The 27,558-nt window shown below is 40.5% G+C and overlaps 1 protein-coding gene across 1 annotated transcript; it reads left to right on the top strand.

Moving 5' to 3' along the window:
- Positions 1–394: 394 nt before the first annotated feature.
- Positions 395–15,923, top strand: LOC135710923 (serine/arginine repetitive matrix protein 1). The gene is made up of 6 exons (XM_065233628.1): positions 395–423; positions 914–1,002; positions 12,130–13,572; positions 13,636–14,156; positions 14,228–14,374; positions 14,551–15,923. The coding sequence occupies exons 1-6, from the start codon at positions 410–412 to the stop codon at positions 15,274–15,276; spliced, it is 2,940 nt and encodes a 979-aa protein (XP_065089700.1). The 5' UTR covers positions 395–409; the 3' UTR covers positions 15,277–15,923.
- Positions 15,924–27,558: the final 11,635 nt, after the last annotated feature.

The following is a 27,558-nucleotide window of genomic DNA, read 5'->3' as shown; positions in this document are numbered from 1 at the left end:
ACACAACCGACCTGGTTGCAGCAGTTTGGATGTAATATTCAACAACTTTTTTTTGTGTGTAGTTCGAACCGTATTTTCCATACAAAAAAAAAGTTCTTATGGAAAAGCGATTTGAACGAAAACGAGAATTATAGGTGACTAAATTTATATGCCGGAGGCGAACCAGCCTCAGACTGAAAGCGAAGACAACAAATCAAGAAGACTGAGAAAATGGAAGAGTTGCCTCGCTAAATAAAGAAAGCTTAATATAAATTATTATGCGGGTATGCTATCGCGAATTGCTTTGCCCCCACTTATGCAAACCCTTCCCCTGATGGTCGGTCTCTCTGCCCGAGTCGACATTCAACGGCTGTCAGTTTCGTTTTCTGATGATACCGACTCGCCAAATGTCAAAGCAAAATTAACCAAAATGTCGGATTTAAAGTAAGTTCGCTCTACTTTCGTAGCATTGCTAATTTGTGTAAGATTAAGCAGTATTTCCCATTCGATTCAGAGTGAAATCTTGTGCCAAGTGTTCTGCAAGTGCCGGTGCGGTGAATAAGCTAGAATTGGTCCCGTTTCCGCAGAAATCCACCGCTCGATGGGCGCACCAAGTTTGGCTTGTACATGTGTTTTTCTACTTTTTCCTCCGGCGGTGGCAGACCTCCCTTTTTTTGAAGTTCGATATCACTAGCTGGCAGCAGATTTTCGGATCGATGCGCATTCCCCGTCATTGCAAGATTGTTTTCTTATCGCCGGTTATCTCACTCCGTCGAATGGTTTCGAAATCCCGGTGGTGTGATAGTGGTTCCTGGTGTTGAAATTCCGAAGAAGAATCGACCAGCTTGTGGCGGTGTTACTAAAAATAGTTTCTTGTTTTTTTTTTTGCTTTGCTTTTCTTCCCCGTCCGATTGTTGTTTCGTGCTATGTCCAGTGACGACTTGATCAACTATGAGCTGGCAGAAGGCGAGGACCCGGCGGCCCTACTGAATGAGGAGGATCTGCTGCTCGGATCGGACGATGGTAAGTTGTGGAGAAGGGTCCGGGGGGAGAGGACCAGTAAATTTCGTTGCAATCGATGATTGCGTTGAAAATTCGTTGAAGATTGGTAACTTATTGGCTAATGTGTTTCGTGAGAGACATGTTCGGGGAGTACCAAATTATATCAATTTGGATTTTTTTTTTAAAAGATTTATTTTTTTAAGAACAGGATAATTTTCTGTCGTTAGAGATTTACTAAAGTTTGAGTTTCAAATTTATTTACTTCATTAGGTACATCTGAAAGGGTAATCCTATCCAGCGGATTTCTAAATTAACTTTCGTTTAGTGTAGTCAATTATTGTTCCTAAACATGTTTTCTTTAGTCAGATTAATGTAATTGTAATTTGTCTCAATTCAAAACTTCTAGTGTTTTACTACATTCTTTAACATGTTATCTTTTTAAATTTCTTATTTGGGTGATGTATCCACTTATTAGGGGCTGTCCATAAACTACGTAGACAGTTTAGGGTGGGGGGGGGGGGGTGGGGGGGGGGGTTGTTGACAATTATCCACGGCCCATACAAATTTTTTTTTTTTTGTATGGACAATTGTCTACGCAGGGGGAGGGGGGGGGGGGTCAAGAATCCCAAAAAACTGTCTACGTAGTTTATGAACAGGCCCTTATGAAACGTTTTCTTCTCATATTTTGTTTGAAGTGGGCGTGTAACAGTGATGTCAGATTTCTCTAAGGTCAATTCCGTAGATTAGAGGAACTCAACATACTCACCCCGATACGTGGGGATACCTAAAGGATTACTAAATAGAAGTAGCCCCCAAAGTCTTCTGTAGACCCCTCAATATGCTCTTAACCAAACCCGGCTTGAATCGTGTAGAAATAAACCATTGTTCAGGAGTTCCAAGAAAGGATAAGACATATTCCGTGTACTTCAAGAATCATTTTTTAAGGCAAGTCTAAACAACTCCCGGGCAATTATTTTTTTAACTGAAACACATGAGACCCGCCATCTAACCTTTTTAACACTGAACCAGACTCGGAACCGAACAGGAAGATTAAACTCCCAAACCAAACCTGACCATTTTGGAGCACTTCCAGGGAAACGTTTAGAAGATGCTTCTGCCTGGCTTTGACGCTCATACACAAGCTTATGTCTGCTCTTAGTGTTCCTTAAAGCACTCCCGCAGTTATTGGTTGAGTGATTTGTATACCAACTAATGCATGAATTTGATTTTGAATATCGTGTGGCAAGCACCAATCATACTCTGTGCCCAGGCAAGTCGAAGAATATGTCAAACCCGAAACATTTTCTAGATCGGTCAGGTAATCGATGCCCCGTCGCCTCCGGCTTAGTAATAGTAATACCATGCCTTAACTGACTATATGCTATCTGAGGCCACATAGAGGATCAGTAAATCTCAAATACCTGTTTAAGATATGTCCAGATGACTTCTAACAAAAAGGAAATAGGTACCTTTTGAATGACTAGTTTGTAGAAAATTTGCATCCTATCTACGGATCGTACTTCATGAAAAGCTAACAACACTGCTTCCAGGGTAGACTTACAGAACTTTCGAGACTACCTTAGATAAATATTTCGGATTATGAGAATAACTCCCACAGGACACCCAGAGTAAGTCCACGGCTACCCGAGCAACGCCGAGTGTATTCCCAGTCCTGGGGAATGAAAGCGAGAGCTATAATATCGTTCCTCCACCTTCTGACCTTCGATAATTTGGCGAGAAAATTCAAAACGACTGGTGCAGTGCTAGTTGATGGAGCTTTTCCTAAGCTTGCCAGACTCAGTATGATCCACTAGTTGCGGCGCTAAAACATCAACGAGGAAGACCTGAATTTTGGCTTGATCCAAGCAACAACTCCTAGCAGAAGAGCAAACATGTGCTGATCGGAGGGGTGGAAACATGAAAGACAAGCCAGCTGCGTTTGCAGAAAATCAGCAGATCAGCAAATTCAAGGGCAAATGTGCGAAAACGGGTCACATGAAGAAGGGCTGTACCGGATAAAAAACGAATACCCGCGATTGTTGGCATCTTGCTCAAACTGCAATGACCAGAATTGTACAAAAGAAGTTGACAACTGTCGGTTCTGTAACGCCTGTGCACAGGGTAAATAGTGTCTGGACCCATCCGATGATACACGTGACCAATCCAAACCGACCTCGAGCGGATTCATTCGGAGGTTTGCGGCCTAATCGACTGACTAGTCTGGGATGGGTCAAGGTATGTTGTCTTGTTCATTGCATACAAAACGCATTTCCTCTGATGAAGTGGAAGTCGTAGGTGTCGTAGGAGATCAAAAGCGCAGAAGAAGTTCTATAAGAAGATGGGCTTTCCAATCGAAATCTCCGTCGCCTACACGCCGAAATAGAACGGTATGGCGGAGAGGTCCAACAAGATGCAAACAATGTGAACTCCACATTGTGGAGTGAATTAGCTACGCCGGCCGGATCAGTCGAAGCTTCGTGGGTTTGCGTGCAAGGATGCATGTATACCAACGCAACTTCACAAAAAGTTAAATGCCAAGATTCAAGAAGTAATCATGATGGGATATGCTGCCTAAAGATACCACATGTGGAGCAAAGATGGTGGTAATTGCTTGTGACGTTTGTTTTGAGGAACGACATGAAGCACTTCGAACGAGAACACAGGTTTCCTGGTAAATAGCTTGACTGGATAACGAGAAACCTTTCTCCATTTTTCTCCATCCTATCAAAAAGTGTTGCTTCTGGAAGACCGAGTCATGTGGCTGAAAGTCATCTAACTGCTATCCATGGATAGCAACATGGTGTGGAAGCTAATTATACAATGCTCCGCCAACGCGAAACCGATGGATACAAAATAGGTATTCTGTGCTAAGGAGGACGAGAACGGACGCAAAAACTGAGACTGGACTACGAGGACCGTGAAATGCTGTATCTCACCGGTGGCCAAGCTTGCTTATTTTTCACCAGATGTACGAAAAGACGGCATTCCTCCAAGGCAAGTTGTATGAGGACATTCATATGTATGATCCGGAATAGTGCGAAGTTAGCACCAGGGATGGCGTACAAGCTACAAAAGTCAAGTGCCCCAATGTTGAAATAAGAAGTTCACCAATCAGATTGAAAAGATAGGATTGGACGCGATCAACTAGCTCAAAAGTGTTCTCTATCATCGATTGTGGAGAACCACGGCATTTCCTGGGTATGAAGATCGATTACAACCGTAATGGAGGATCATTGAGACTACCACAAGAAATTAACATCCGCGAAGATTTTTGAGGCATGAGGGGAGTGCAATCCGACCAAGACTCCAACCACTTCGTATAAGTCCTAGTACTGGCGAACCCTTTCGATCATGCTGTGAGTCCGACCGGCCGCCTGTCACTCAGGAATCGTCAACCATGCACAAGAATTCGTTGAAGCGAGTAGGACTAGAACAATGCCACGAGTGTAGTGCAGCAGCAGTAGATGCCATATGAACCAGTGGCGTTTCGGAGGATCTCAAAATAGTCTCCAACCCATGTAACGATCTATGAAGACAATCGAGAATGTGAATGAAAAACAAGAAAACCAAGCATATTGAAGTCAAGCATCAATTTATTCGACAGCTGGTGGCAAGTGGCAAACTGAACGTGATCAAAGGCGGATGAAGCGGCGCCGGTGGTGATTACCTCTCAACCCAACAGGACTGGTTTCAATACTAGTCGGCGCCCCTGGGATGTTCTGATGCATAACATCAGGGAAGTAAAGCCGTTGGTCCCAGGGTTCATGAGTTGATGGGTCGATAGGTAAGGTCCAGGTGTGTTCAGCACGGAGAACAAATTAAGAGAAAAAAGAAAAGGCGGATGACTCTTGAAAACACACGTTTCCAGCAGCTGAGACTAAACCTTCTAATACATTTAGATATTTTTAGATACACGCAGAGAAATGATTTTTATGATATTCAGCGAAGTTCCGAGTACTTGGACGACGATCAGATAGCTTCAGAATAATTCCATTAACTTAAGCAAATTTGCAGCGTCTTACAAGGCGCTCCGTGGAATTATGGGGTATTCCAAAAATTCTTTGGTTGATCCGAAAACGTCAAAAGCGTCAGGGAATTATGAGTATATATCAGAAAATTTGCTGAATTATTAAAAAAAAATAGAGAACTTCAGCTAAAAGCATGGATAAGTTCAGGAAAAATTAGTGAGCGTCTATAATGGTTATAATAGTCAAAGAAAATTGTCGAAACTTCAAGGCAAATCAATTAATTTCAGTAAAGTTGCGGGTTCTTAAAAATTACTGATACATTCAGGGCAGTCCCGAGAACTTTAAAGAAAATCGTGTAGGCAGTTTTAATAACACCAGGAAAGTCTAGACTATTGAAGAAGTTTTAAATTAGTGTCGATAATTTAAGGGAAGTTTAATGAATTTCAGAAAAATCTTGAGAACTTCAGAGAATATCATAGAACAATATTAGTTATTTCGTTCTAATATAATGTTCCAGAAAATTAGAATAACTTCGAAAACTTCACAGAAGGACAGTGGTCGTCAAAAACGTTTCATAGACATCTATAGAGTTTAAGGGGAGATCCACGAACTTCAGAAAATTTTATGAACATTAGCAACATGCGGGAAGATTTGAAAGAAGTTTAGTAAGTTCCGAAAATTCCGAAAGCTCCGAAATCCATTAGTTTGAGAAAATTAGTGAGAAATGTAAAGCAGTTCCCAGATTTTCAGATTACTTCAGAGACGTAAAAAGGTTAATTGAGGTCTTCGCATAAGTTCAGAAGTTCACGGAAGCTTGAGCATTTTTAGGATAGTACAACAACAACAGGCTTTATGCGAACAGCTAAAACTTAAGAGATGTTTTGAGAATTTCAGAAAAGAACAGAGAACCTCAGAGCGTTGCGTGAACATTAGAGAAGTCACATAAATTTTAAATAAGTTTCGAGTACTTCAGCGGATTCAAAAAATTGTAAATCTCCACTAACCTCGAGACGACCGCGAGTAATCGGTAAGGTTCCTTTAACTCTAGATTTAAGACATTAATCATGTATAATGCAAATGATAACTCGGCTCTGTAAAGTTTATTCGATTGAGCCTTAAATTAATATAAAAAAAAACTTCAGCGGATTGTTAAACCTTTAGAGGAGATCCATGGTCGTTAGAAAAAAATGAGGAAAATTTAAAAAGCCCTATAAAGTTCAGTGAATTTTAAGAATTTGATGAGAAATTTTGTGAGCCAGTTTCTCAAACTACAAACGAACTTCAAGAAAGTTTCATTAACATGCGGAAAAATTTGGAAACTTTAAAGTAGTTCGGAAGACCTCAGAATAGTCCATTCTATATTCAACAGAGATTTCCACTGAAATTTTCCTCAAAGTTTCGAAATCAATTTCCTTTTAGTTTTCCTCGGAATTACCTTGAAATTCTCCACAATAAGAAAGACTTTGGACAGATTCTTCGAATATTCATTGAATTAATTTCAGATTTCTTTTTGAATTTCACTCCTTCCCTTAGAATTCTACTCGCATTGAAAGTCTCCTAAGAATTCATTGGCATTCCTTCTCACAAATTCCTGAGATTTCTACTCATAAGTTTCTTGAAATTGTACTCAAAACTATCAGACTTCACATGAAATTGAAAATTCATAAAAATTACCTTGAAAGCAGATTACATTTGATGTTTTTTCTGAATGATTTTTTTCTTCTCAGAACTCCTTTGGAATGAGGTCTTTATAAATTATAATAACGAGTGCATGGAATTTGACTCCAGATTCTTGAAAGTTTCTTGAAGTATTATAGCTTTAAAATCCAGAACTAGTTCAAAACGCAGTTGCTAAACACCAGTAGTAGTGAACAGCAGCAGCAGCAATCGCAGCAAAACTCCCGCAATGGCACGCCGGTCAATGTCGTGGACAGTGAACAATCGAATGAAGGGCTTGAGGCTGCCCTTGCAAACTGGCCTTGTGAACATTCACGTGAGATCTGAGATCGGGAAGAACCGAGAACATTGTGTTACAGAATCGGTACTCGAAGCGAGCTTCTGGGACGTGGGTTTCTTCGTGGATCAGTAGCAGATCCCGATCGAAGAATGGCTCGTCGCAAACGCAACACTGGAATGGTTGTCCGGCCGGTTTCGGAATTAGCTTTGGCATAGCCCTGACGGACTGCGGCGATGGCCATGGCGACGAACTGAAGCTCAGCTGTTGCTGCTGACGCATCTGGTTGAACAGCTGGGGGTCGGCTTTCGGATCGACTTCGTGATTGCGCCGGTAGTGAGATTGCAGATTGCAGGATTGAATGAAGTGTCTGTCGCAGATTTCACACCGGTAGGGTTTCTCGCCCGTATGGGTCCTAAGATGAACCTTCAGGCTAGACGCCTCAATGAATGCCTTATCAGAGTGCGTGCATGGGAATGGTTTCACCCCACTGTGAATCCAGGTGACCCGGACTGTAGAACTGTTTCCCACAAACTTCACACTCGAACTTCTTTCCCTGACCACTAATACTGCCACCACCATCCTCATCCTCATCAGAGTCTTCATTCTCATCGAAATAACTTATCACATCAAACTGCTCTTCAACATCCACTAACATTTGTTTCACTGGGTTGTCCAGGTCGATGTGATATATCTCCAGTTGTTTCTCGCCGTCCAGATCATCTTCATCGTCGTCCAGGACCACGTCCGCTGTCGGAAAGTAAAAGTCCGGCTCCACTTTGATCTGCTCTACACTGCTACTGCCCTTGCTGTCGCCGGTGGGCTCCATTGCTCTCTGCTTCTATAACGACTGGCTTCTGGCGAACTTCCTTGTCCTCTTTTTCGTTGATTGGGTCGTGGCGGTTGGTTGGTTGGCTGCTTGGTGGCACACTCGGCCAAGTAGTTGCTGATGATGATGATGCTGCTGCTGCTGCTGATGATGATGGTGCTACTTGCTGTCTTCGTTGTTACGACAAGACCAGGCTGCGCACTTACCTCGAAGGTCCACTACTGCAGTTTGCGTTCCGAAAGACCACACAACGTCTCCTCGACAGAACTAGATTTTGGTCCACCTACTATTTCTGCTCTGTCTGTTCACAGCAGCGCTCGCCGCCTGAAACTTTCGTCGTTGAATCGATCACGAAATTCGGTCACCATACTCTCTTGAGCCCAATTTGCAAACACACAATATTTGGTACAGAAACAGGGACAGAAAGAACTCCTCCTGGAGTCAACTTCTTGATCACGCACCTTATTTTCTTGGTACAAGCACACCGATGACCGACCGACCGGAGAGCGTGTCCTATTTTTTCTAGGTCAACGACGTCAAACGCGACACTATTGCCTGGCTCCGTGCGGCGGTAGTCCTTTCTTAACAGTTAGTAGAGATTTACAGATTTATGGAAGGGTAGAGGGAGAAGGAGGTTTGAGTTATGATTTACGATACAAATATTTCATTATTCCTAAAACATGAACTTATTCCTATTCAATTTGGTATCCGCAGTGTAATTATACAATTATTACAGAAACAAATATTAAAAAAAAAAAACCCCACACGAACAAAACAAAAACTAAACACAAGGTTAGTCAAACTTACAATCTAAGGAAAATTTATTTGTAACTGAAGATTAGTCCACTAAAGTTCAAGGTGTGAATGAAAATGATGTATTTTAAAATTAATTATTTTTTTAAAAATATTCTTTGCAAGAAAATTATTAAATTCTCTGAGACTTTCAGATATTTTTAGAAAAATTAAATTTCCTGAGGATTCAAGGTTTTCTAGGTTTTTGAAGTTTGAATACCGTGGGGTTGGCCGAACACTTTCTATTGAATCTTTCACTGTTTAAGGGTTATATCGTACATCAGTTTTTAAGAGATACTAATTGAGGAAGTCTAAAACATCAAACATTTTTTTTAGGTGTGCTATCATAACGACTACTTTTATTCGCTTAGGTCACTTTTAGTCACTATTTTTTACAGCTATAAGTCACTATTTGGTCACTTATTTCTTCAACATGATAACTAAAATTTCTATTTTTGACAACAGTGATTGTTACCAGCCCTGTAGACCATATAAAAATTTATCAAGCATTATTCTCTCTTTTAATACGACAAAAAAGTCAAATGCTATAAACACAGACAAACAGACATAACACATTGAATATTTCTCACTGTAAACGGCAAACACAAGGGAATTGCCTATGCGTGCTACAGGTGGCGGTACTACCAACTAAGAAACTTTTAAATTGACCATTAAATGCTTGTTCGATGAACAACTTGTGAGTGTTATGTCTGCTTGTCTGTGCTATAAATAACAGACTTTTTTCATATTCAAATTATGGTACTCAAAATTAAGTAAAGTAATCATAGCACGAGAAAAAAAATATTGATTATATTAGGATTTTGAGGAACAGTCATTAGTTGCGTATTCTATTTACAAAATTGTACATTTTGAGCTGAAGAATGTATCGTTTATTAGGGGAAAACATTGCAAAACAATGAGACATTCATGTCCTTTCATTACATTATTTATCATGAAACAAGGTTTAGCGAGAAGAGAAAACAAAAAGTTATCGTGATCAATTTCATGTCGTTTTGCGATACCCACATAGGGTAAATGATGGCTTCGGTACCTATTGACTGTTTTCGGCAACCCAAATTTAATTTTCTTATCAAAACATTTCGCTAAATGGATTTAAACGATTCCTTAGTCTTTCAGCTTTAATCAGATTACATTTTAGGTCAGGTTTTTCTTCAAATAAAATATACGCACTACAAAATATGGCTGGTTTCGAGTTGCCGATAACAAAACTGCTGGTTAACACGTAATTCAACTGGAAAGGTTGCCGAAGAAAAAAGTGACTGCCGATAATAGCCACACTCACCTGAGAAGTTTGGACCATTATAAAAAGGTGTTCAAACCGTTTTGGACAATTCTGTCGATTGGAATGAATAGAATAGGAAGCAGCAGATAAATGTAAACAAACAAACACGTCATTTGTATGCGTGATGCTGAGAAATTGCTAATAGAAGTGCGGACGCTGCTTAAATTGACGAGAATACGTAAATTGCCCTATGTGACGCATTTGAGTGATTGTAAAGCCCTTTGTGAATGAAGAAAATTTAATCAACTAGGACCTTACTGGGTAGATTTGTTGCTCGGTTGTAACTCAGCAATTCACTATTCGCATAACATTTTCTATTTACATGGTTCTGATATGCGAATAGCAGCAGTTTATGTATTTAAATTACGACCGATTCTGACGATTTTCAGTGAAGTAAGCTTCATATATGTACTTTGAAGCAATGAGTTCCACAAGCGAAAATTATAGTCAGTGAGTGTCATTTCCCCAATTGAGAGCTTGTCGCATACAATACAATACATATTTGGAAGATTTTAGTAGCACTCACGAAAACATATGTGAACATTAAATAAATATATACTCTACATTCTGCACTACAAAAATAAAAAAAAATTCAAATTTGCATTTTACGTTGAAAGGTTGAATTCCAAATAGCCTCTATGTTAAATAAAACGGGTTTCCTCCCCTTAGTCTGTTTCAAGTCAAAAGTACACCACTTGTATGCAAGTTAGTCTCCCTGGGTGAAAAGTTTTTCTTTATGGTCCAACTATCAGCAAATTTTGACTTATTCCGTATTTGTAAAATATTTGAATTTAGCTCAAAAAGTGAGGTGTTGTATTAATGTTAAGTTTCAACATTGATGTGATAAAGTTGTGTATAATTTTAATATTTTATTTTTGCCAGAAGAAATTCAGAACTATGTTCTAAGTACTTAGATGAAATGAACTAGCCAACTGGCTAAAAATCTCAATAATAAAGCTAAAACAAATGTACTAAGTACTAAGAAATATTTAATGAAGTGATTGGGTAGTTCTTACCTGAGAAGACTGAAAAACCATAGAAGCAAATCAAAACAGTTGTTGATATCTAAATGATTCAAATATTTGGTTTCTAGCTTGTTACTTATAACTGAAAATCTAATGACCCTGAGCCCGAGCAACTTCTTCTTTGGGCTTTGGGCCAGTGTCATCTTTAGTTCATAAGACTAAAATAGTGTAAGTGAAATTGTACTGCTGATATGACTTTGATCTTATTGTAAAAATGTCGTTTTACACTGCACTTACTTGAGTGTTTCAGTAAGTAGTAGGATGTAGCACTACTTCGGCATATGGGACCCATTTTCGCCGTACGCGTCAAAAACAATGAATACAAACAGCGACATATCCAACATTCATGAATCAATCAATTGTTCACAAGTTAAATTACGAATGCTGCCGAAGTGAAGTGAGTTATGCCGAAATGGTGCCGCACACTACCAGTCTGTTTTAAAGCAGAAATAGTATGTGATATCGAGGAGCCTTACACGTTGTGATATAATATTAAACGACAAAACAATCTGTTATGTAATTTAGTAATGTACGTTTTTCTAAGGTTGTTTAAGAATACGCTAAGAAGCTGAAAGACTTTTAGACTCTACATACAGTGTATTTGTGCTGGAATGGATAATTTCAGCTCAGTGACCTTGCCTTAACCTCAATCTACCTGCGCACCTGAGAGTTGGATAAAGTTTAAAAAAAAATCTTAAAATACTGCTTGAAATGGACACATATCAGTAAAACAAGAAGATTCTCTACATTTCACAACCGATTCGTGTATAAATATGACAGTACATCAGGTTTTTTTTTTAAGATGGTGCAAAAAGTGAGGTTAAACGAAGCCACTGCTTCAGATCAAACTAAACACGAAAAGCAGATTAATGTTAGTCAATGAATTTGTCTTTTTCAGTTTAAAGTTGTCTAAAGTTTTGTATAAAACGTTGTTGTAACTACCTATTGAAAATCACTTTTTTAGTGATCAAGTCTGCAATCCTTTAGTTGTGTAGAACGCCAAAATCTGTTATAAATTTGTAAAATATTTGTAAATCTTTTATATAAACAAAAATAATGAGCTAGACCAACTCTAGCATCAGATCCTATCTCTTCGGTGTTGCTATCCCAAATATTGGGTTCGGAAGAAACCACATCCCATAGAACTATATCTTAGTCCTACAGCTAGTTTCAGCTTAGCCAGAACAAAAAAAAAAACAAACAAACCAAACCAAAGTCACCTAGGTAGCGAAATGTCCCGATTCAAAACGCCCCACGTTTTCTTATCGTTTATCCAGAGAGCGGCATCAAGCTAGAGCAGCACGAGGAGGAGTTCCTGCTCAACGAATCGGAGGACTGGGTCGCCAAGCAGCTGGCCGCCAAGGAGAAGGAAGCGGCTCTGCGTCTGAAGAAAAGATCTGCGTCCGGATCGGAAGCCACCACGGAGACAGCAGCCAGGAAGCATGCCGGCCAGGCAAACAATGCAAAACGGATGCCACCATCGGCGCAGCGCAGTGGCACACCGAAAGAGGAAACGCTTTCCATGCAGGAAGTAAAGAAAGAAATTGTAAAAATCGAAACTGCACCACCAGTACCGCAGGAAGCACCCAGGCAGGAACCGATAGCCGAAGTAAAGGACGAAACCCCCTCCAGTCAGGAGACGATCATGCCTGTCTCGACGGAGTCCGAATCCGGACGGGACACGACAACGGAAATATCTTCCGTTTCTGAATCATCGCTGGTTCCGGAGTCGGCATCCGGAACATCCCTGTTCACGGAAACGTCCGTATCGCAAACGGATTTGGGTAGTTTGTCTGCCCAGGAATCAAGCCGTACGGAAGAGGAAACGGAAGCCGTCTCTTCTCAGGCATCCACAGTGTCGGATGTCGCAACATCAAAAAATTCTGTCGATGAGAAAGCTAAATCTTTGGGCCAGCTCTGCGATACCACCTCAACGGAGGATGTGTTGGATTTGTACGTTACTAACCAGGACCGGGAGCCGGACTTTTCGTACGATACGGATGAGTCGACGGAGAAACGTGACTGGAAGCATGAAGGTGGCAACAAAGCATCCTCCACATCCCAACATCAACAGCAGCATCAGCAATCCCATCGGCCGCAGCATTCCAATCGGCCCAACAACTTCAAACATTCCGGCGATTCCGGAGGATCTTCTTCGGGGGAACAGCACTTTCCGCCCCTTGGAATGCCACCACAAATGGGTGGCCCAGGTTTCGGCCCGGGACCATTCCGAGGAGGTATGCGACCTCGGTTTCCACCGCGCCCAGGTTTCCCCGGTGACATGAACAACTTCCGCAATAATCGCATGAATTTCCCCATGGGCGGACGAATACCGTTCCCTCCACGAGGACCTCCGTTTGACCCTATGATGCGACCGGGAATGATGCGCCCCGGTGATCGTCCGCCGTTCGATCCTATGCGAGGTGGACCCCGGATGGGACCTGGCGGACCAATGTTCCGACCGAATGGTCCCGGAGGACCACCACCCGGTGGTCCTCCCTTCGGGCCGATGGGTGGACCAGGCGGAGGCCCAGCAATGCCTCCAGGAGGTCCTCCAGGTCAAATGGCAGCAATGCCACCCCTCCCAGCACCGTTGCTTAATTTCGATAGTGGTCCATTGCCGGTAGCCACCACTGTACCGGCACTCCCCGCAGCTCCAGTCCTACCCCGAAAAGTGCTGATCAATCCTAACTTTAAGGGAGGCGTCGAAGCGGCGACCAGTAAGTAACCCCAATTTCATCTCGCCTAAACTGTATTATTAATCATTTCATCCATGCTTACAGACCAACTGATGCGCGAAGCGCTCAGCAGCCAGCAGTTCCTGGCCAACATCAACAGCCGCCCGGTCAGTGACGAAGAGCTGCTCCGCCAGCAGGAGGATTTCATCAACAAAAACCGCATCGAAGTCGAGAAGCGTCGCTTGGAGCGGTCTCCTTCCAGGGAGAGGGAACGGGAGCGAGATCGCGACCGCGAGCGGGAACGCGAACGTGACCGGGACCGAGAGCGAGAACGCGAAAGAGACCGAGAGCGTGAAAGGGAACGTGGCCGGTCTAGGGAGCGGGAGCGTGAGCGCGATCGGGATAAAGATCGTGACAGGGAACATCGCGAACGTTCGCCACGGGAACGATCGAGGTCTCCACGGCGGCACCGAGCTGGCAGCCGGGACAGAGATGCTGCCAACAGGCCACCACGAAGGAATTTCCCTTCGCGGAGACACGGTAGCCGTGACCGGGACGATGACAGTCGGTACCCGAAGAGGCGAAAGAGTGGAGACTATGGCGAGAATCAGAGGAATAACAACGATGTAAGTTGGGTGTATTGCAGATTTTTGGGAATCAGAATTGTTCAAGATTTTTGTTTATTTTTTTCCCGCAGAGAAAGGACGACGATGAAGACCCGGAGATACGAGCGTATCGAATGGAGATCGAGAAACAGAAAGCCGCTCGGGAGAAGATTCTCAGGGATAAGGAGATGCGTCGGAAGCAAGCGGCGGAGGAGAACAAAAAGCCGCCGAGAGCTTCGGTAAGTAGCACGGGTTGTGTATGTGCCACGAAGTGAAGGAAATTTTCCTACTCGTCTCCTGTTAAGAGTTCAGTCTGTACAACCGCTGGTTGAAGACGGTTGTCAATTGATTAATTCGACCAATGCTCCTCTCGAATGTCACATTACTTACAACTCACCTTTCATCCTTTCCACAGGATCGAAAATCCGAGGAACCTCCGGCCAAGTACACTCCGATCGTGGTCACCGAAAAGAAGATCATTTCTCTCAAAAAGAAAGCCGAAGCGGACGGCAAATCGGCCTCGGATCGCCATTCATCCTCCAACAATGCATCGTCGTCGTCGTCGTCGTCATCGCGAAAGACCTTACTGCCAGTGGAGTCCTCCAAGAAGCCATCATCATCATCCACCCCGACAGTATCTTCATCCGACTATGAGTCGAAAAAGCAACCTTCTGCACCTCCGGCTCCTATCATCTCTGGTGCCCCTTCGTCTCCGGGATCTCCCAAACGCAAAGTCATCGACAATCGTGACGAGTTGGACCTGTTTCTGGACGAGTACGAGGAGGAGCTGCTTCGGGAACCGTCCCCCTCTCCTCCCCGGGAGAGACATCCCCCTCCAGTTACCAGCAGCAGCAGCAGCAGTCACCGAGATAGTGGTCGTGATGGTCGTGATGGCCGTGAAGGTCGTGATGGTCGTGATGGCCGTGATGGCCGTGATGGCCGCGATGACAGGAGTGGATTCAGCAGTTCTGGTAGCCGGCGAATCGTGCTGAAACCGGTTTCCGGTTTGGATTCTCGCCAGAGCGAAAAAGACAAAGCACCGCCGGCGAAGAAGTCCAGAGTATTTGATAGGCTAGATAAGCGGATAGGAGTCAATGATGCGGACAAACGCAAACTGCAAAGGTTAGTCAAGGACAATTGAGACACAGCTCGAAGGGAGGAGGGATTCAAATAACCGTTCTTGCGTGCACGTGTGGCGAGAGCTTGATCTTTTATTCTATTAGACTTGTTTGTGTGTATCCTTGTGTTCCGTTCCAAGATTGTTCTTCGGTGTAACTAATTGTTCAGTCAAGAGCAAACTGTTGTCAACAAAGTGTGACCGCTAGAGTATGTTACGTTCTAGGATTAGGATTTTACCGACACAACCACAATCTTCTAGCAGTAGCAATCCTTTAAACTAATTTGCTAAATCGTTTGCCGGCCGAGTTCGTTTCGATACTAAAAGGAAACCTCGTCCAACTATAATCATATACTGGAAGGCTTAGTCATCTTAAGTTTTACAGTGTTGGATCCCACTAGGCCTGATAGCTACCCTAGGAAAAGAAAACCTAGTTCAACGAATCAAGTTTCACAAACCACACGCTTAGCTCCCCTCCTTAACTACTACTATTAACTACCGTTTATTATAAGTAAGTCTATGGTGTAACGAAAGTAAGCAAAAACTGTGAGAAGTTAGTCTTTAGGCATTAACAAATTTTCAATTAAGATTGCAAAACAAAAAGTAATCATGCTGACAAAGTTTAGTAACTGTGACGCGAGAGTACATAAATATTGCGCATACCAACACAACACGTGCAGAACCCAATTTCGGCAGTCGAAGAGTGAACATTCCCCGTCGTCTTTTCCTAACAAAAGATTTTGTATTCCATCAACAGGATGTCGCCCGTATTTGTAGTTTCCAGCTGCTCCGATTATGATAGGAAATACAATTCAGCAACAACCGAACGCCGGACCACTATGATCGGAGGTAGTACGGTGGTTGTTGTTAAACGGGAACGCGACTCGCGGTCTCCACTGGTTGCGGTTAGTGACGGTCGCCAGGAACAGCCTAACCATCAGCGATCACGACGAACTAAGAAATCCAAAAGGAGCAAGCGCAGTAGGAAGTAGGGCTTTGTTTTTTGCACGTGTTGGACTACCTATTATATTTTTGATTACTCGTAGGGTAGAGTATTACTTGTTATTGTAAATATATTTTTTCTCATTGTACAATTACGACATGACAGTTTATTAGAGCGTTTTTCAAATTATATTGAACGATTTTTATTTGTCGTTCGCAATAAAGTATTTTTGTACATTTTATTAGCGTGATTGTTATTGATATGACTAAAGTTGTAAAGAATATACATACTCTAGATTCTGAATGAGCTCCTTTCGGGTGGGAAACATTCAACCTGCCGATGTGTTTAGGTCAGCTGCTTATGAGCATTATGTACGACAGAAATATGAAACCACACCACCGACAAACCGATATAAATTATTATGAAATTTCTGCTCAAAGTAACAGTCACTTATAGTAAGGGGCTGTTCATAAACTACGCAGGCCGATTTTTAGAGGTTTTAGACGTAGAGGCGTAGACAATAATACCATACATTTTTTTTTGGAAATTTGTATGGACCATAGACATTTGTCGTAATAGTGCGTAATACCTGCCAATGTCACTTTCAGAGCAATGTTATAAATATAGACTAGTTAGGTCTGTGCCACAAATGGGAAAGTGATCCTGAATCCTGATGAATGTGGGCGTCTTAGTGGAATACCTGTATAATGAGAGGGAGAGAGAAGGATTAGTATTTTCCATATCCAACTAAGTCGAGTATTAGTACAAGACACTGAAGAAGTCTGTACATTGTAGACGAAATACGCGTATCTGTCAAGGATAAGCAAATAAAGTACACTCAAGTCTTTTTTTACACGGGGGATACGTACCGCGTAAAAAAAAACCGTGTAAAAAAAAACCGCGTTGTTTCAAAAAACCGTGTAAAAAAAAACCGCGTTGTTTCAAAAAACCGTGTAAAAAAAAACCGCGTTGTTTCAAAAAACCGTGTAAAAAAAAACCGCGTTGTTTCAAAAAACCGTGTAAAAAAAGACCATGTGTTTCACAAAACCGTGTGATAAACCCGTGTTATTTCAAAATTCATCATAACAAAAAAACTGAGCAGTGTGCATGGAATTTTATTCGGTACTTGTAAGTCATGATCACCTAGAACATATTCGTTCATGATAAAGTTCTTCTGAAGGTAAAGACCTTCCGAATGCTTTGATCACACCATTACTGAATTTTCTCTCATTTGTAAGTCCTAACCATCTTGAAAGCAGCTGGCTTCCACAAAGCCAGACAATGAACCAGGTTTGTGTTGGAATTCAGCCATTTCCACTCTTGCATGGTATAATCTAGACGTGTAGAGGCCGGAAATCGATGATTCATGCCATTTTGGAATCCAAGATGGCGGCTTCCGGTTTTGTGAAAAACTGTCAAATAGCCAACAATATGGATATTTTCGGAACGGGAACGACGCGTAGAGGCCGGAAATCGATTATTCATGCCATTTTGGAATCAAAGATGGCGGCTTCCGGTATTGTGAAAAACTGTCAAATAGCCAACGATATGGATATTTTCGGAACCGAGACGACATGCAGAGGCCGGAAATCGATGATTTATGCCATTTTGGAATCCAAGATGGCGGCTTCCAGTTTTGTGAAAAACTGTCAAATAGCCAACGATATGGATATTTTCGGAACCGAGACGACATGCAGAGGCCGGAAATCGATCATTCATGCCATTTTGAAATCCAAGATGGCGGCTTCCGGTTTTGTGAAAATCTGTCAAATAGCCAACGATATGGATATTTTCGGAACCGAGACGACATGCAGAGGTCGGAAATCGATGATTCATGCCATTTTGGAATCCAAGATGGCGGCTTCCGGTTTTGTGAAAAACTGTCAAATAGCCAACGATATGGATATTTTCGGAACGGGAACGACGTGTAGAGGCCGGAAATCGATGATTCACGCAATTTTGGAATCCAAAATGGTGGCTTCCGGTTTGTGAATGTTTCAAAAAAATGCTATGCAACAAATTTTAATTAATTTTTTTTTCGATGATCTGTAATTAATCTTCTTACATTTACAAGAACTTCATAAATTCAATGTTGAACAACATGTGATACCAGTGACTTGGTTGTGGAATGCATGTAGCACTAGAGGTTGTACATGTACAAGTGGTAATGGCCTGCCGAGATTTGCTCAGCCGAGTTCGGTAGAAAAAAACTAATTGTGTGGATAGTACTTAACATAACAGGAACTGGGGTTGAAGTTGTCGCTGACCGAATAGTCAAAGTTATGAAACACAGTGAACGAAGAATCCTTGTCACTGAAATCGATGTTTAGCCAATAAGACATCATGGACACTGCCACTACCAGTGCACGGTATGTACTGAAGTAGACCCTTTAAATTAAACTTCAATTTAAATTCCACTGTTTGACATGGTCAAAAAAAATGTGGTATACATGTATGTTCTGCAAAACCATTTCATCCATTACTAATTGAAAGAGTCGGCTCAACATAATCAAGGCGCCCTATAGTTTGACGGCAGTGGCATTTCAATAGCGATTTACGGGGTAACCTATTTCATCAAGCGGAATATTATTTGGCAGAATATCCCATTTCGCGTAATGTCCTATCTTGCAGAAATTTTATCCTTATACCGCAAAATAGGATTCTGCAAATCGGAATTGCACCAAAGAGAACTTCGCGAAATAATTCTTTTCGCAAACATACGACTCCGAGTAAATTTTTCAATTTGTTGATTTTTTTCACACTATAGAGTTTTATAATTTGATTTATACTGATACATGTGCCCTGATTCATCTATTCTTTTTGCAAGCAATGAATAAATTATAAGTTTTTTTTTCAGAAATGAGCGCTGGTATCAGTGCACAGTGGTACAGAGTGCAGATTTAGGTGGAATGATATGTTTTGAGCCTGAAATTGAAACTTTAGACTAAAAGTCTCTTCTACAAAGTTGTTCCTTATAGTTAGGCCCTCATTTTTATGGCAATGAATTCTAGGGTGGTTCTTATTATCAATCAAATCAAAAATCTAACTTTTTTGTTTGAATAAATTAAGGTATACATTCTTCGGCAAAGTTATAGCTGAGCTAATTTTAAGCAACTTTGTTGGAAATAACTTTTTGTATCTCTTAAATTGGTCGATTTAGAGCTATTTTCTTGAATTGAGTTAGGGTGGCTCTTAAAAAAACAGTTTTTTTTGCTCTATTTATCTTATTTCGAATTTCTCAGCAAAGGAGTGTTGAGATAACTTTTAGATCTTAAAAAGGCGCAAATTTTTAATGCAGAAAACTTGTCAATATCTTTCACCGATCAAGAGTTATTGACGTTTGTATACTAAAAATATGCACTTTTCAAATGTTCATATCTCTGGTTGGGGCAAACAAAAAAAAGTTTTTTTGCAGCATTTGAAAGGGCGTATGTTATTCTCAATAATATGAAAAAATAAAGGTATGTTATTTTTTAAACTCGTATAAAATCAATTTGAATTTATACATATTTTTTACTATATTTGAGTATATCTTTTTTATTAGAAGAGATACAGGCAACAAACTCAGCTATGAAACTCTTTAAGACGAATGTTTTATAGCTGAATTTGTTGTCTGTATTTCTTCTAATAAAAAAGATATACTCAAATATAGTAAAAAATATGAATAAATTCAAATTGATTTTATACGAGTTTAAAAAATAACATACCTGCAATTTTTTCATATTATTGAGAATAACATACGCTCTTTCAAATGCTGCAAAAAAAAACTTTTTTTTTGTTTGCGCCAAACAGAGATATTAACATTTGAAAAGTGCATACTTTTAGTATAAAAACGTCAATAACTCTTGATCGGCGAAAGATATTGACAAGCTTTGTGCAGTAAAAATTTGCGCTTTTTTAAGATCTAAAAGTTATCTGAACACATCTTTGCTGAGAAATTCGAAATAAGATAAATAGAGCAAAAAAAACTGTATTTTTAAGAGCCACCCTAACTCAATTCAAGAAAATAGCTCTAAATCGGCCAATTTAAGAGATACAAAAAAGTTATTTTCCACAAAGTTGCTTGAAGTTATCTTAGCTATAACTTTGCCGAAGAATGTATACCTTAATTTATTCAAACAAAAAAGTTAGATTTTTGATTTTAATGATAATAAGAACCACCCTAGAATTCATTGTCATAAAAATAAGGGCCTAACTTTAAGAAACAACTTTGTAGAAGAGACTTTTAGTCTTAAGTTCCAATTTCAGGCTCAAAACATATCATTACACCTAAATCTGCATTCTGGACCATTGTGCAGTGGACTAAAAATGCTTCGCACTAATGGCATGGTTCCTCTGTCGAAGAGCATTACCGCAATAATATACTGGTTAGCATTGACTGACAGGGTATGCTTTAATTTCATCATTTGCTTGTATTAAGTATCGATAAGTCTTAGTTATGTAAATAAGATTTAAGTCTGTCAGGTTTCCGACTAGAGTTACTTTGGCAGTGGCAGTGTCCATGATGTCTTATTGGCTAAACATCGATTTCAGTGACAAGGATTCTTCGTTCACTGTGTTTTATGACTTTGACTATTCGGTCAGCGACAACTTCAACCCCAGTTCCTGTTATGTTAAGTACTATCCACACACTAAGTTTTTTTTTCTACCGAGCTCGGCTGAGCAAATCTCGGCAGGCCATTACCACTTGTACCTGTATAACCTCTAGTGCTACATGCATTCCACAACCAAGTCACTGGTATCACATGTTGTTCAACATTGAATTTATGAAGTTCTTGTAAATGTAAGAAGATTAATTACAGATTATCGAAAAAAAAAGTTAATTAAAATTTGTTGCATAACATTTTTTTGAAACATTCACAAACCGGAAGCCACCATTTTGGATTCCAAAATTGCGTGAATCATCGATTTCTGGCCTCTACACGTCGTTCCCGTTCCGAAAATATCCATATTGGCTATTTGACAGTTTTTCACATAACCGGAAGCCGCCATCTTGGATTCCAAAATGGCATGAATTATCGATTTCCGGCCTCTGCATGTCGTCTCGGTTCGGAAAATATCCATATCGTTGGCTATTTGACAGTTTTTCACAATACCGGAAGCCGCCATCTTTGATTCCAAAATGGCATGAATCATCGATTTCCGGCCTCTACGCGTCGTCTCCGTTCCGAAAATATCCATATTGTTGGCTATTTGACAGTTTTTCACAAAACCGGAAGCCGCCATCTTGGATTCCAAAATGGCATGAATCATCGATTTCCGGCCTCTACGCGTCGTTCCCGTTCCAAAAATATCCATATTGTTGGCTATTTGACAGTTTTTCACAAAACCGGAAGCCGCCATCTTGGATTCCAAAATGGCATGAATCATCGATTTCCGGCCTCTGCATGTCATCTCGGTTCCAAAAATATCCATATCGTTGGCTATTTGACAGTTTTTCACATAACCGGAAACCGCCATTTTGGATTCCAAAATGGCATGAATCATCGATTTCCAGCCTCTGGATGTCGTCTCGGTTCCGAAAATATCCATATTGTTGGCTTTTTGACAGTTTTTCACAAAACCGGAAGCCGCCATCTTGAATTCCAAAATGGCATGAATCATCGATTTCCGGCCTCTGCATGTCATCTCGGTTCCAAAAATATCCATATTGTTGGCTATTTGACAGTTTTTCACAAAACCGGAAGCCGCCATCTTGAATTCCAAAATGGCATGAATCATCGATTTCCGGCCTCTGCATGTCATCTCGGTTCCAAAAATATCCATATTGTTGGCTATTTGACAGTTTTTCATAAAACCGGAAGCCGCCATCTTGGATTCCAAAATGGCATGAATCATCGATTTCCGGCCTCTACGCGTCGTTCCCGTTCCAAAAATATCCATATTGTTGGCTATTTGACAGTTTTTCACAAAACCGGAAGCCGCCATCTTGGATTCCAAAATGGCATGAATCATCGATTTCCGGCCTCTGCATGTCATCTCGGTTCCAAAAATATCCATATCGTTGGCTATTTGACAGTTTTTCACATAACCGGAAACCGCCATTTTGGATTCCAAAATGGCATGAATCATCGATTTCCAGCCTCTGGATGTCGTCTCGGTTCCGAAAATATCCATATTGTTGGCTTTTTGACAGTTTTTCACAAAACCGGAAGCCGCCATCTTGAATTCCAAAATGGCATGAATCATCGATTTCCGGCCTCTGCATGTCATCTCGGTTCCAAAAATATCCATATTGTTGGCTATTTGACAGTTTTTCACAAAACCGGAAGCCGCCATCTTGAATTCCAAAATGGCATGAATCATCGATTTCCGGCCTCTGCATGTCATCTCGGTTCCAAAAATATCCATATTGTTGGCTATTTGACAGTTTTTCATAAAACCGGAAGCCGCCATCTTGGATTCCAAAATGGCATGAATCATCGATTTCCGGCCTCTACGCGTCGTTCCCGTTCCAAAAATATCCATATTGTTGGCTATTTGACAGTTTTTCACAAAACCGGAAGCCGCCATCTTGGATTCCAAAATGGCATGAATCATCGATTTCCGGCCTCTGCATGTCATCTCGGTTCCAAAAATATCCATATCGTTGGCTATTTGACAGTTTTTCACATAACCGGAAACCGCCATTTTGGATTCCAAAATGGCATGAATCATCGATTTCCAGCCTCTGGATGTCGTCTCGGTTCCGAAAATATCCATATTGTTGGCTTTTTGACAGTTTTTCACATAACCGGAAGCCGCCATCTTGAATTCCAAAATGGCATGAATCATCGATTTCCGGCCTCTGCATGTCATCTCGGTTCCAAAAATATCCATATTGTTGGCTATTTGACAGTTTTTCACAAAACCGGAAGCCGCCATCTTGGATTCCAAAATGGCATGAATCATCGATTTCCGGCCTCTACGCGTCGTTCCCGTTCCGAAAATATGTATGTACTCATGTTGTCCGGTGAATCCACTCGAAGTACACTTCCAAGTTTGTTTTTTTGGCTAAGTCCATTCCTCAGAAAACACTTAGAATGTTTTGGCTCTTTAACCGCGTTATTTCAAAAAACCGTGTAAAAAAAAACCGCGTTATTTCAAAAAACCGCGTAAAAAAAAACCGCGTTATTTCGAAAATCGTCGTAAAAAAAACCGTGTAAAAAAACCGCGTAAAAAAAAACCGTGTAAAAAAAGACTTCAGTGTACTGGAATTAAATGGAAAATACTAATCCTTCTCTCTCTCATGGGAAAGCGATGTTAGATGGAGTGAGTGAGTGAGTGAGTTAACTCTTTCCCACCCATGGTTACTCTAGAGTACCATACCTTTTTGGACATTGTGAGCTATAACTTTCTGAAATTACACGCGAGTTTTGTAAAAATATTATAACATAGTCTGTACTAGTTACTCTCTTATCGGAAGAAATGATAAATTCACTGATTGTAACCCTCTGACATCTAACTTGACAGATTTTATTTGCCAAACAAATACTTTACAACCTCTTCTTGTAACTACAAGTACAACATATCATAACATCCACCGGATGCTGTAGATTTTTTCGAAAATTTTCCTACACGTACGTAGGGTCGGGTGGGGCAAGAGTGCCACCTTAACAATTGTACGTTCTATATATGCCAAATAGTGGATATTTATAGTAGTTGCTACACCGTACTGCAACTTCATATTATTGTCTTCATACATCAGCAATGTAACGCAAATTATATCTCGTCATAAGTTGTTTACGATTTTTTTTCAAAATGTCATCTCTAATCTTTTTTTTATAACTGCAATAAGGGAAGAGTGCCAACCCCTATGGGACAAAAGGGCCAAACGTCTTAAATTAGGTGAAATCGATTAATGCTTGTTTATAGACATAGCATTTTGATTATTATTCATGCAGCAACAGCTGTTATTGTTTACTCAATTTAACTATTAAATTTTACAATATTATTCAATACATAACATATGAACAGTGTTCACTCGGTTGTCGACAAAAGCAGGCCACTCTCGATGTGTGCCACGCGATTGTCTGTTTTCTCGGCAGCAACCTTTGTGTGGTCCTCCTCATTGTTCTTCATCAGCAGTTCTTTCGGCCGATGCGTCGTCGACTTTGGAAAGCAACCGTTTCGTGATGAGTGTGTGAGTGTTGACCACGTTTTGCGTCCATTGCTGCAATGGAAGCGCTTTGCCCCACGATGGCGTAACTGCCATACAATGAAACCACTGGAAGCGGCTCCAATTCTGATGGAGGAGGCTTTTTGGATAGAGGAAGATAAAGTGTTTATTGTGTTATACCTTTTGACTATAGTTTTAAGATGTATTGTATAGTGATATGTGATAGTGACAAAGAATTGATTGATTTATCTTTATTAAGGAGGCTTTCAGCCTGAGACTGGTTCGCCTCCATCAAGTGACCAAGAATCCTCGGCTCTGTAAAGTTAATTCGGTTGAGCCTTATCAAATAAATTAATGGACAAAAAATAACCGATGAAATCAAATGAAAACTATTGTTGATATTTTATGTCTTATTTGGTGAAAACAAGCTTACCCAAGACTTAAATGGGCAATGAAGCAATTTCTTTTACATTTTTGTATAATTTTATTCATAAATATATGGGTGGCACTCTTGCTGAGGTTCGTTTTTGAGAAAATTATGTTTGACCAATTATAGGGAATATTTATATATTCATTGTTATTGGTGTTTCAATTATTCATTATTAGTGATGCCTCAATGCAGGAATTGTAGAAAACAATATTTGGAAATTCTAAAATCCTTATTTTATGATGTCTAATTAGGGCCCATGCATTAATTATGTCACGCTAAATCGAGCAAAAAAATACCCCCTCCCCCACCCCCCTATCGTGACGTTTTTCCTATACCTTATGCATTGCTTGTCACAAAATCTTAAAATCCCCTCCCCCCTTAGAGCGTGACATAATATATGCATCAACCCTTATTATAAGTTATTTCGATTTTTGACACATCAGCACAAAATGATTTTTTGTAATTTTTGTAATAGGGTAGAGAACTACTTCGGCCTAATCGCCCATTTTGGGCCTATCGAGCAGGCAACTTCAAATAAATCCATGATTTCAGAGTTAACAAGTCAATTTTGCGTTTGGTACGATACTTTAGTTAATAAGCTACCGAACGAAGTCAATGAGAACGTGTGATATGAAGGTTTGCACCCATTACATATTCCCAAAAACAAAAGAAGCGCTCCGACCGAATCAATTTTTATCTTCATCCGATAGGCCGAAATGAATTCATCGGCGTTTCAATGGCGTTGCAATGCGTTAGGCCGAGTTTGGCGTCAAGAAGCAGTGTTAGACTTTTGAAAATATCTCAACGATTGGATTATCTTTATCAAATCTTACGGTACGTACGGAAAGGTAAATACATTTGGAAGCCATCAGTGATAATAACATTCCGTTTGGTGCTAAACTGCGCTAGATTAAGAAAAACTAAGTGCGGGTTGTGCTTAATAGGCCGGAAATGGGATAGTTAACCCTACTTCATTTTGGACAGAACTTTCTATAATGCTACATAGGAACACCATTCATAGTTTCATGGGTGAATTAGCATTGAAAACATGTTTATTTTCAAAATTATAGGAGGTGGCACTCTTGCCCCACCCGACCCTACGTCTTGCCGATCGATCATGTGCGCTTTGTTTCTCAGTCTCTTCTAATTTTTCCAAGAACAATTAATTTGACTTAAGTCGTTAACATTGATAACAGAGCGTAACATTATTGACTGCCTAGACTGAGTGTGAAAGCACTGCACTATTCAATCCATTGCTCTGTGCAGACCGTTTGTACCAAACGGTAAAGGACGAGGCAATGAAAGAGCCAACAAAAACATTCAGTCACTCACGAGCACACCGCTTGCCTTCGCTCACACAGCATGTAATTGAGTCATTTTTCCCTAGAAAATGTACGCTCAGTCATTCAAAACAAATATTGGGTACCATCACGGCAGATTAAACGTGTTGACCGAGCTACTGACTGAGTGCTCGACTGTCAGTGACTCGTTTACCTCTCATTCATTCAGACTCGCACGAGGCAGTGAATGATAAGGCAGATGGCAGTTCATATTCATATCAAAATGACTCAATGAATCTGACTGTTTTGCGCACTGCTTAATAATAATATTCTTTATAGCGAAATAATAATTTACTGCCTTGGTTCTAATTGGCGAAATTTTCACTTAAACACTTTGACACTCTGACAATGTCTTTGCTATTCCAGCGTACTTATTTTTAGCAGACAAGGAATAATTTCAATTAATTTTGAAGTGCTAATTTTAAGATTGAAGTGAAAATTCACCAAATTGGACACAGCCTGAATTTCGAGCCCTCCCTATCCATGTGGTCCTTTCGATATCCAGATATAAAGACAAGACTGTAGTAGTAGGAGGAAATGGTGTAAATACGTGGGGTAATACGTGCCACCACGATATTTCGCTTAACAGACACTTTGATCAACTTTTGATTGTTCCAACAGGTAGTATTTTGGGGTCAAATGCTATTCTAATCTAAACATTCTATTTTTGTACGATTTGTTCAACATAAGAGTTTTCATAGGTAAAAATAAGAGCATTCCTAACATTTGATATATGCAGGGCTGGTAGCAGGTCACTTTTTAGTGACTTGGTCACTATTTTCAAGCCAGTCACTAAAAAGTCTTTTTTTTTCATCAAAAGGTCACTAAAGTCACTATTCCTTAAAATTAGTCACTAAAGTCTCTTTTTTACTAGCAATGTGGAGAGTAAAAAAAATTACCTCAAAGGCAGAACAGAAACCTAGCCTTTCGTGATGTGAAAAGCAACGGTCTATTAGCGTCCTGAATCGGTGAGGAACATGGTTCAAGATCGACTATAGAGGATGATGAATAGACTTCTGTAGTTTGTTTGGTGTGAGTTGCAGCATTATTCGAATTAAGGGTATTAATGAGGTCTGATTAACTCTAGCCCACTCTAGAGCCTACATGTCGTATTTAGATCTATATGTCAACTGCTGGTCTGAGTTCCTCTGGTATATTCAATTAGAGGATGTTACTGAATATATAGTCAAACAGCACATAATGTTGTGTACAACTTCAATGACAGTTGTCTAGCAGTGCTCCCATTTTATTTAAAATGATACAATGCCTACGAAATTGTGCCGATGGATGTGCCGAAGCTGTGCCGAATCTAATTTCGGCACAATGTGCTGAGTGACTTACCCCTTGTCCAAAACTCTAAAATGCATCCCTAAATCCCTAATTTTTCACGATCGAGATTTTTAGACCTAGACGCATTCAAATTTTGTTTTATGTCCGTGATCTTTCCATCTGGGATAATTTTCTTCGTTCCACACTAATGAGGGGTTTTTTAAAA

The sequence above is a fragment of the Ochlerotatus camptorhynchus genome, unplaced genomic scaffold (assembly GCF_037179485.1).
Source record: "Ochlerotatus camptorhynchus isolate MF236.1 unplaced genomic scaffold, CSIRO-AGI_Acam_v1.1 ptg000406l, whole genome shotgun sequence".
Taxonomy (NCBI): Eukaryota; Metazoa; Arthropoda; class Insecta; order Diptera; family Culicidae; genus Ochlerotatus; species Ochlerotatus camptorhynchus.
Note: the sequence above shows the minus strand (reverse complement) of the source record. Positions and strands in the feature narration are given on the sequence as shown.

What these genes read in the sequence shown, in the direction of transcription:
- LOC135710923 (XM_065233628.1), top strand. An exon ending in GCTGCTCGGATCGGACGATG is followed by an intron (nt 1,003 to 12,129) that starts GTAAGTTGTGGA and finishes TCGTTTATCCAG; the next exon opens with AGAGCGGCATCAAGCTAGAG. An exon ending in ATCAGAGGAATAACAACGAT is followed by an intron (nt 14,157 to 14,227) that starts GTAAGTTGGGTG and finishes TTTTTCCCGCAG; the next exon opens with AGAAAGGACGACGATGAAGA.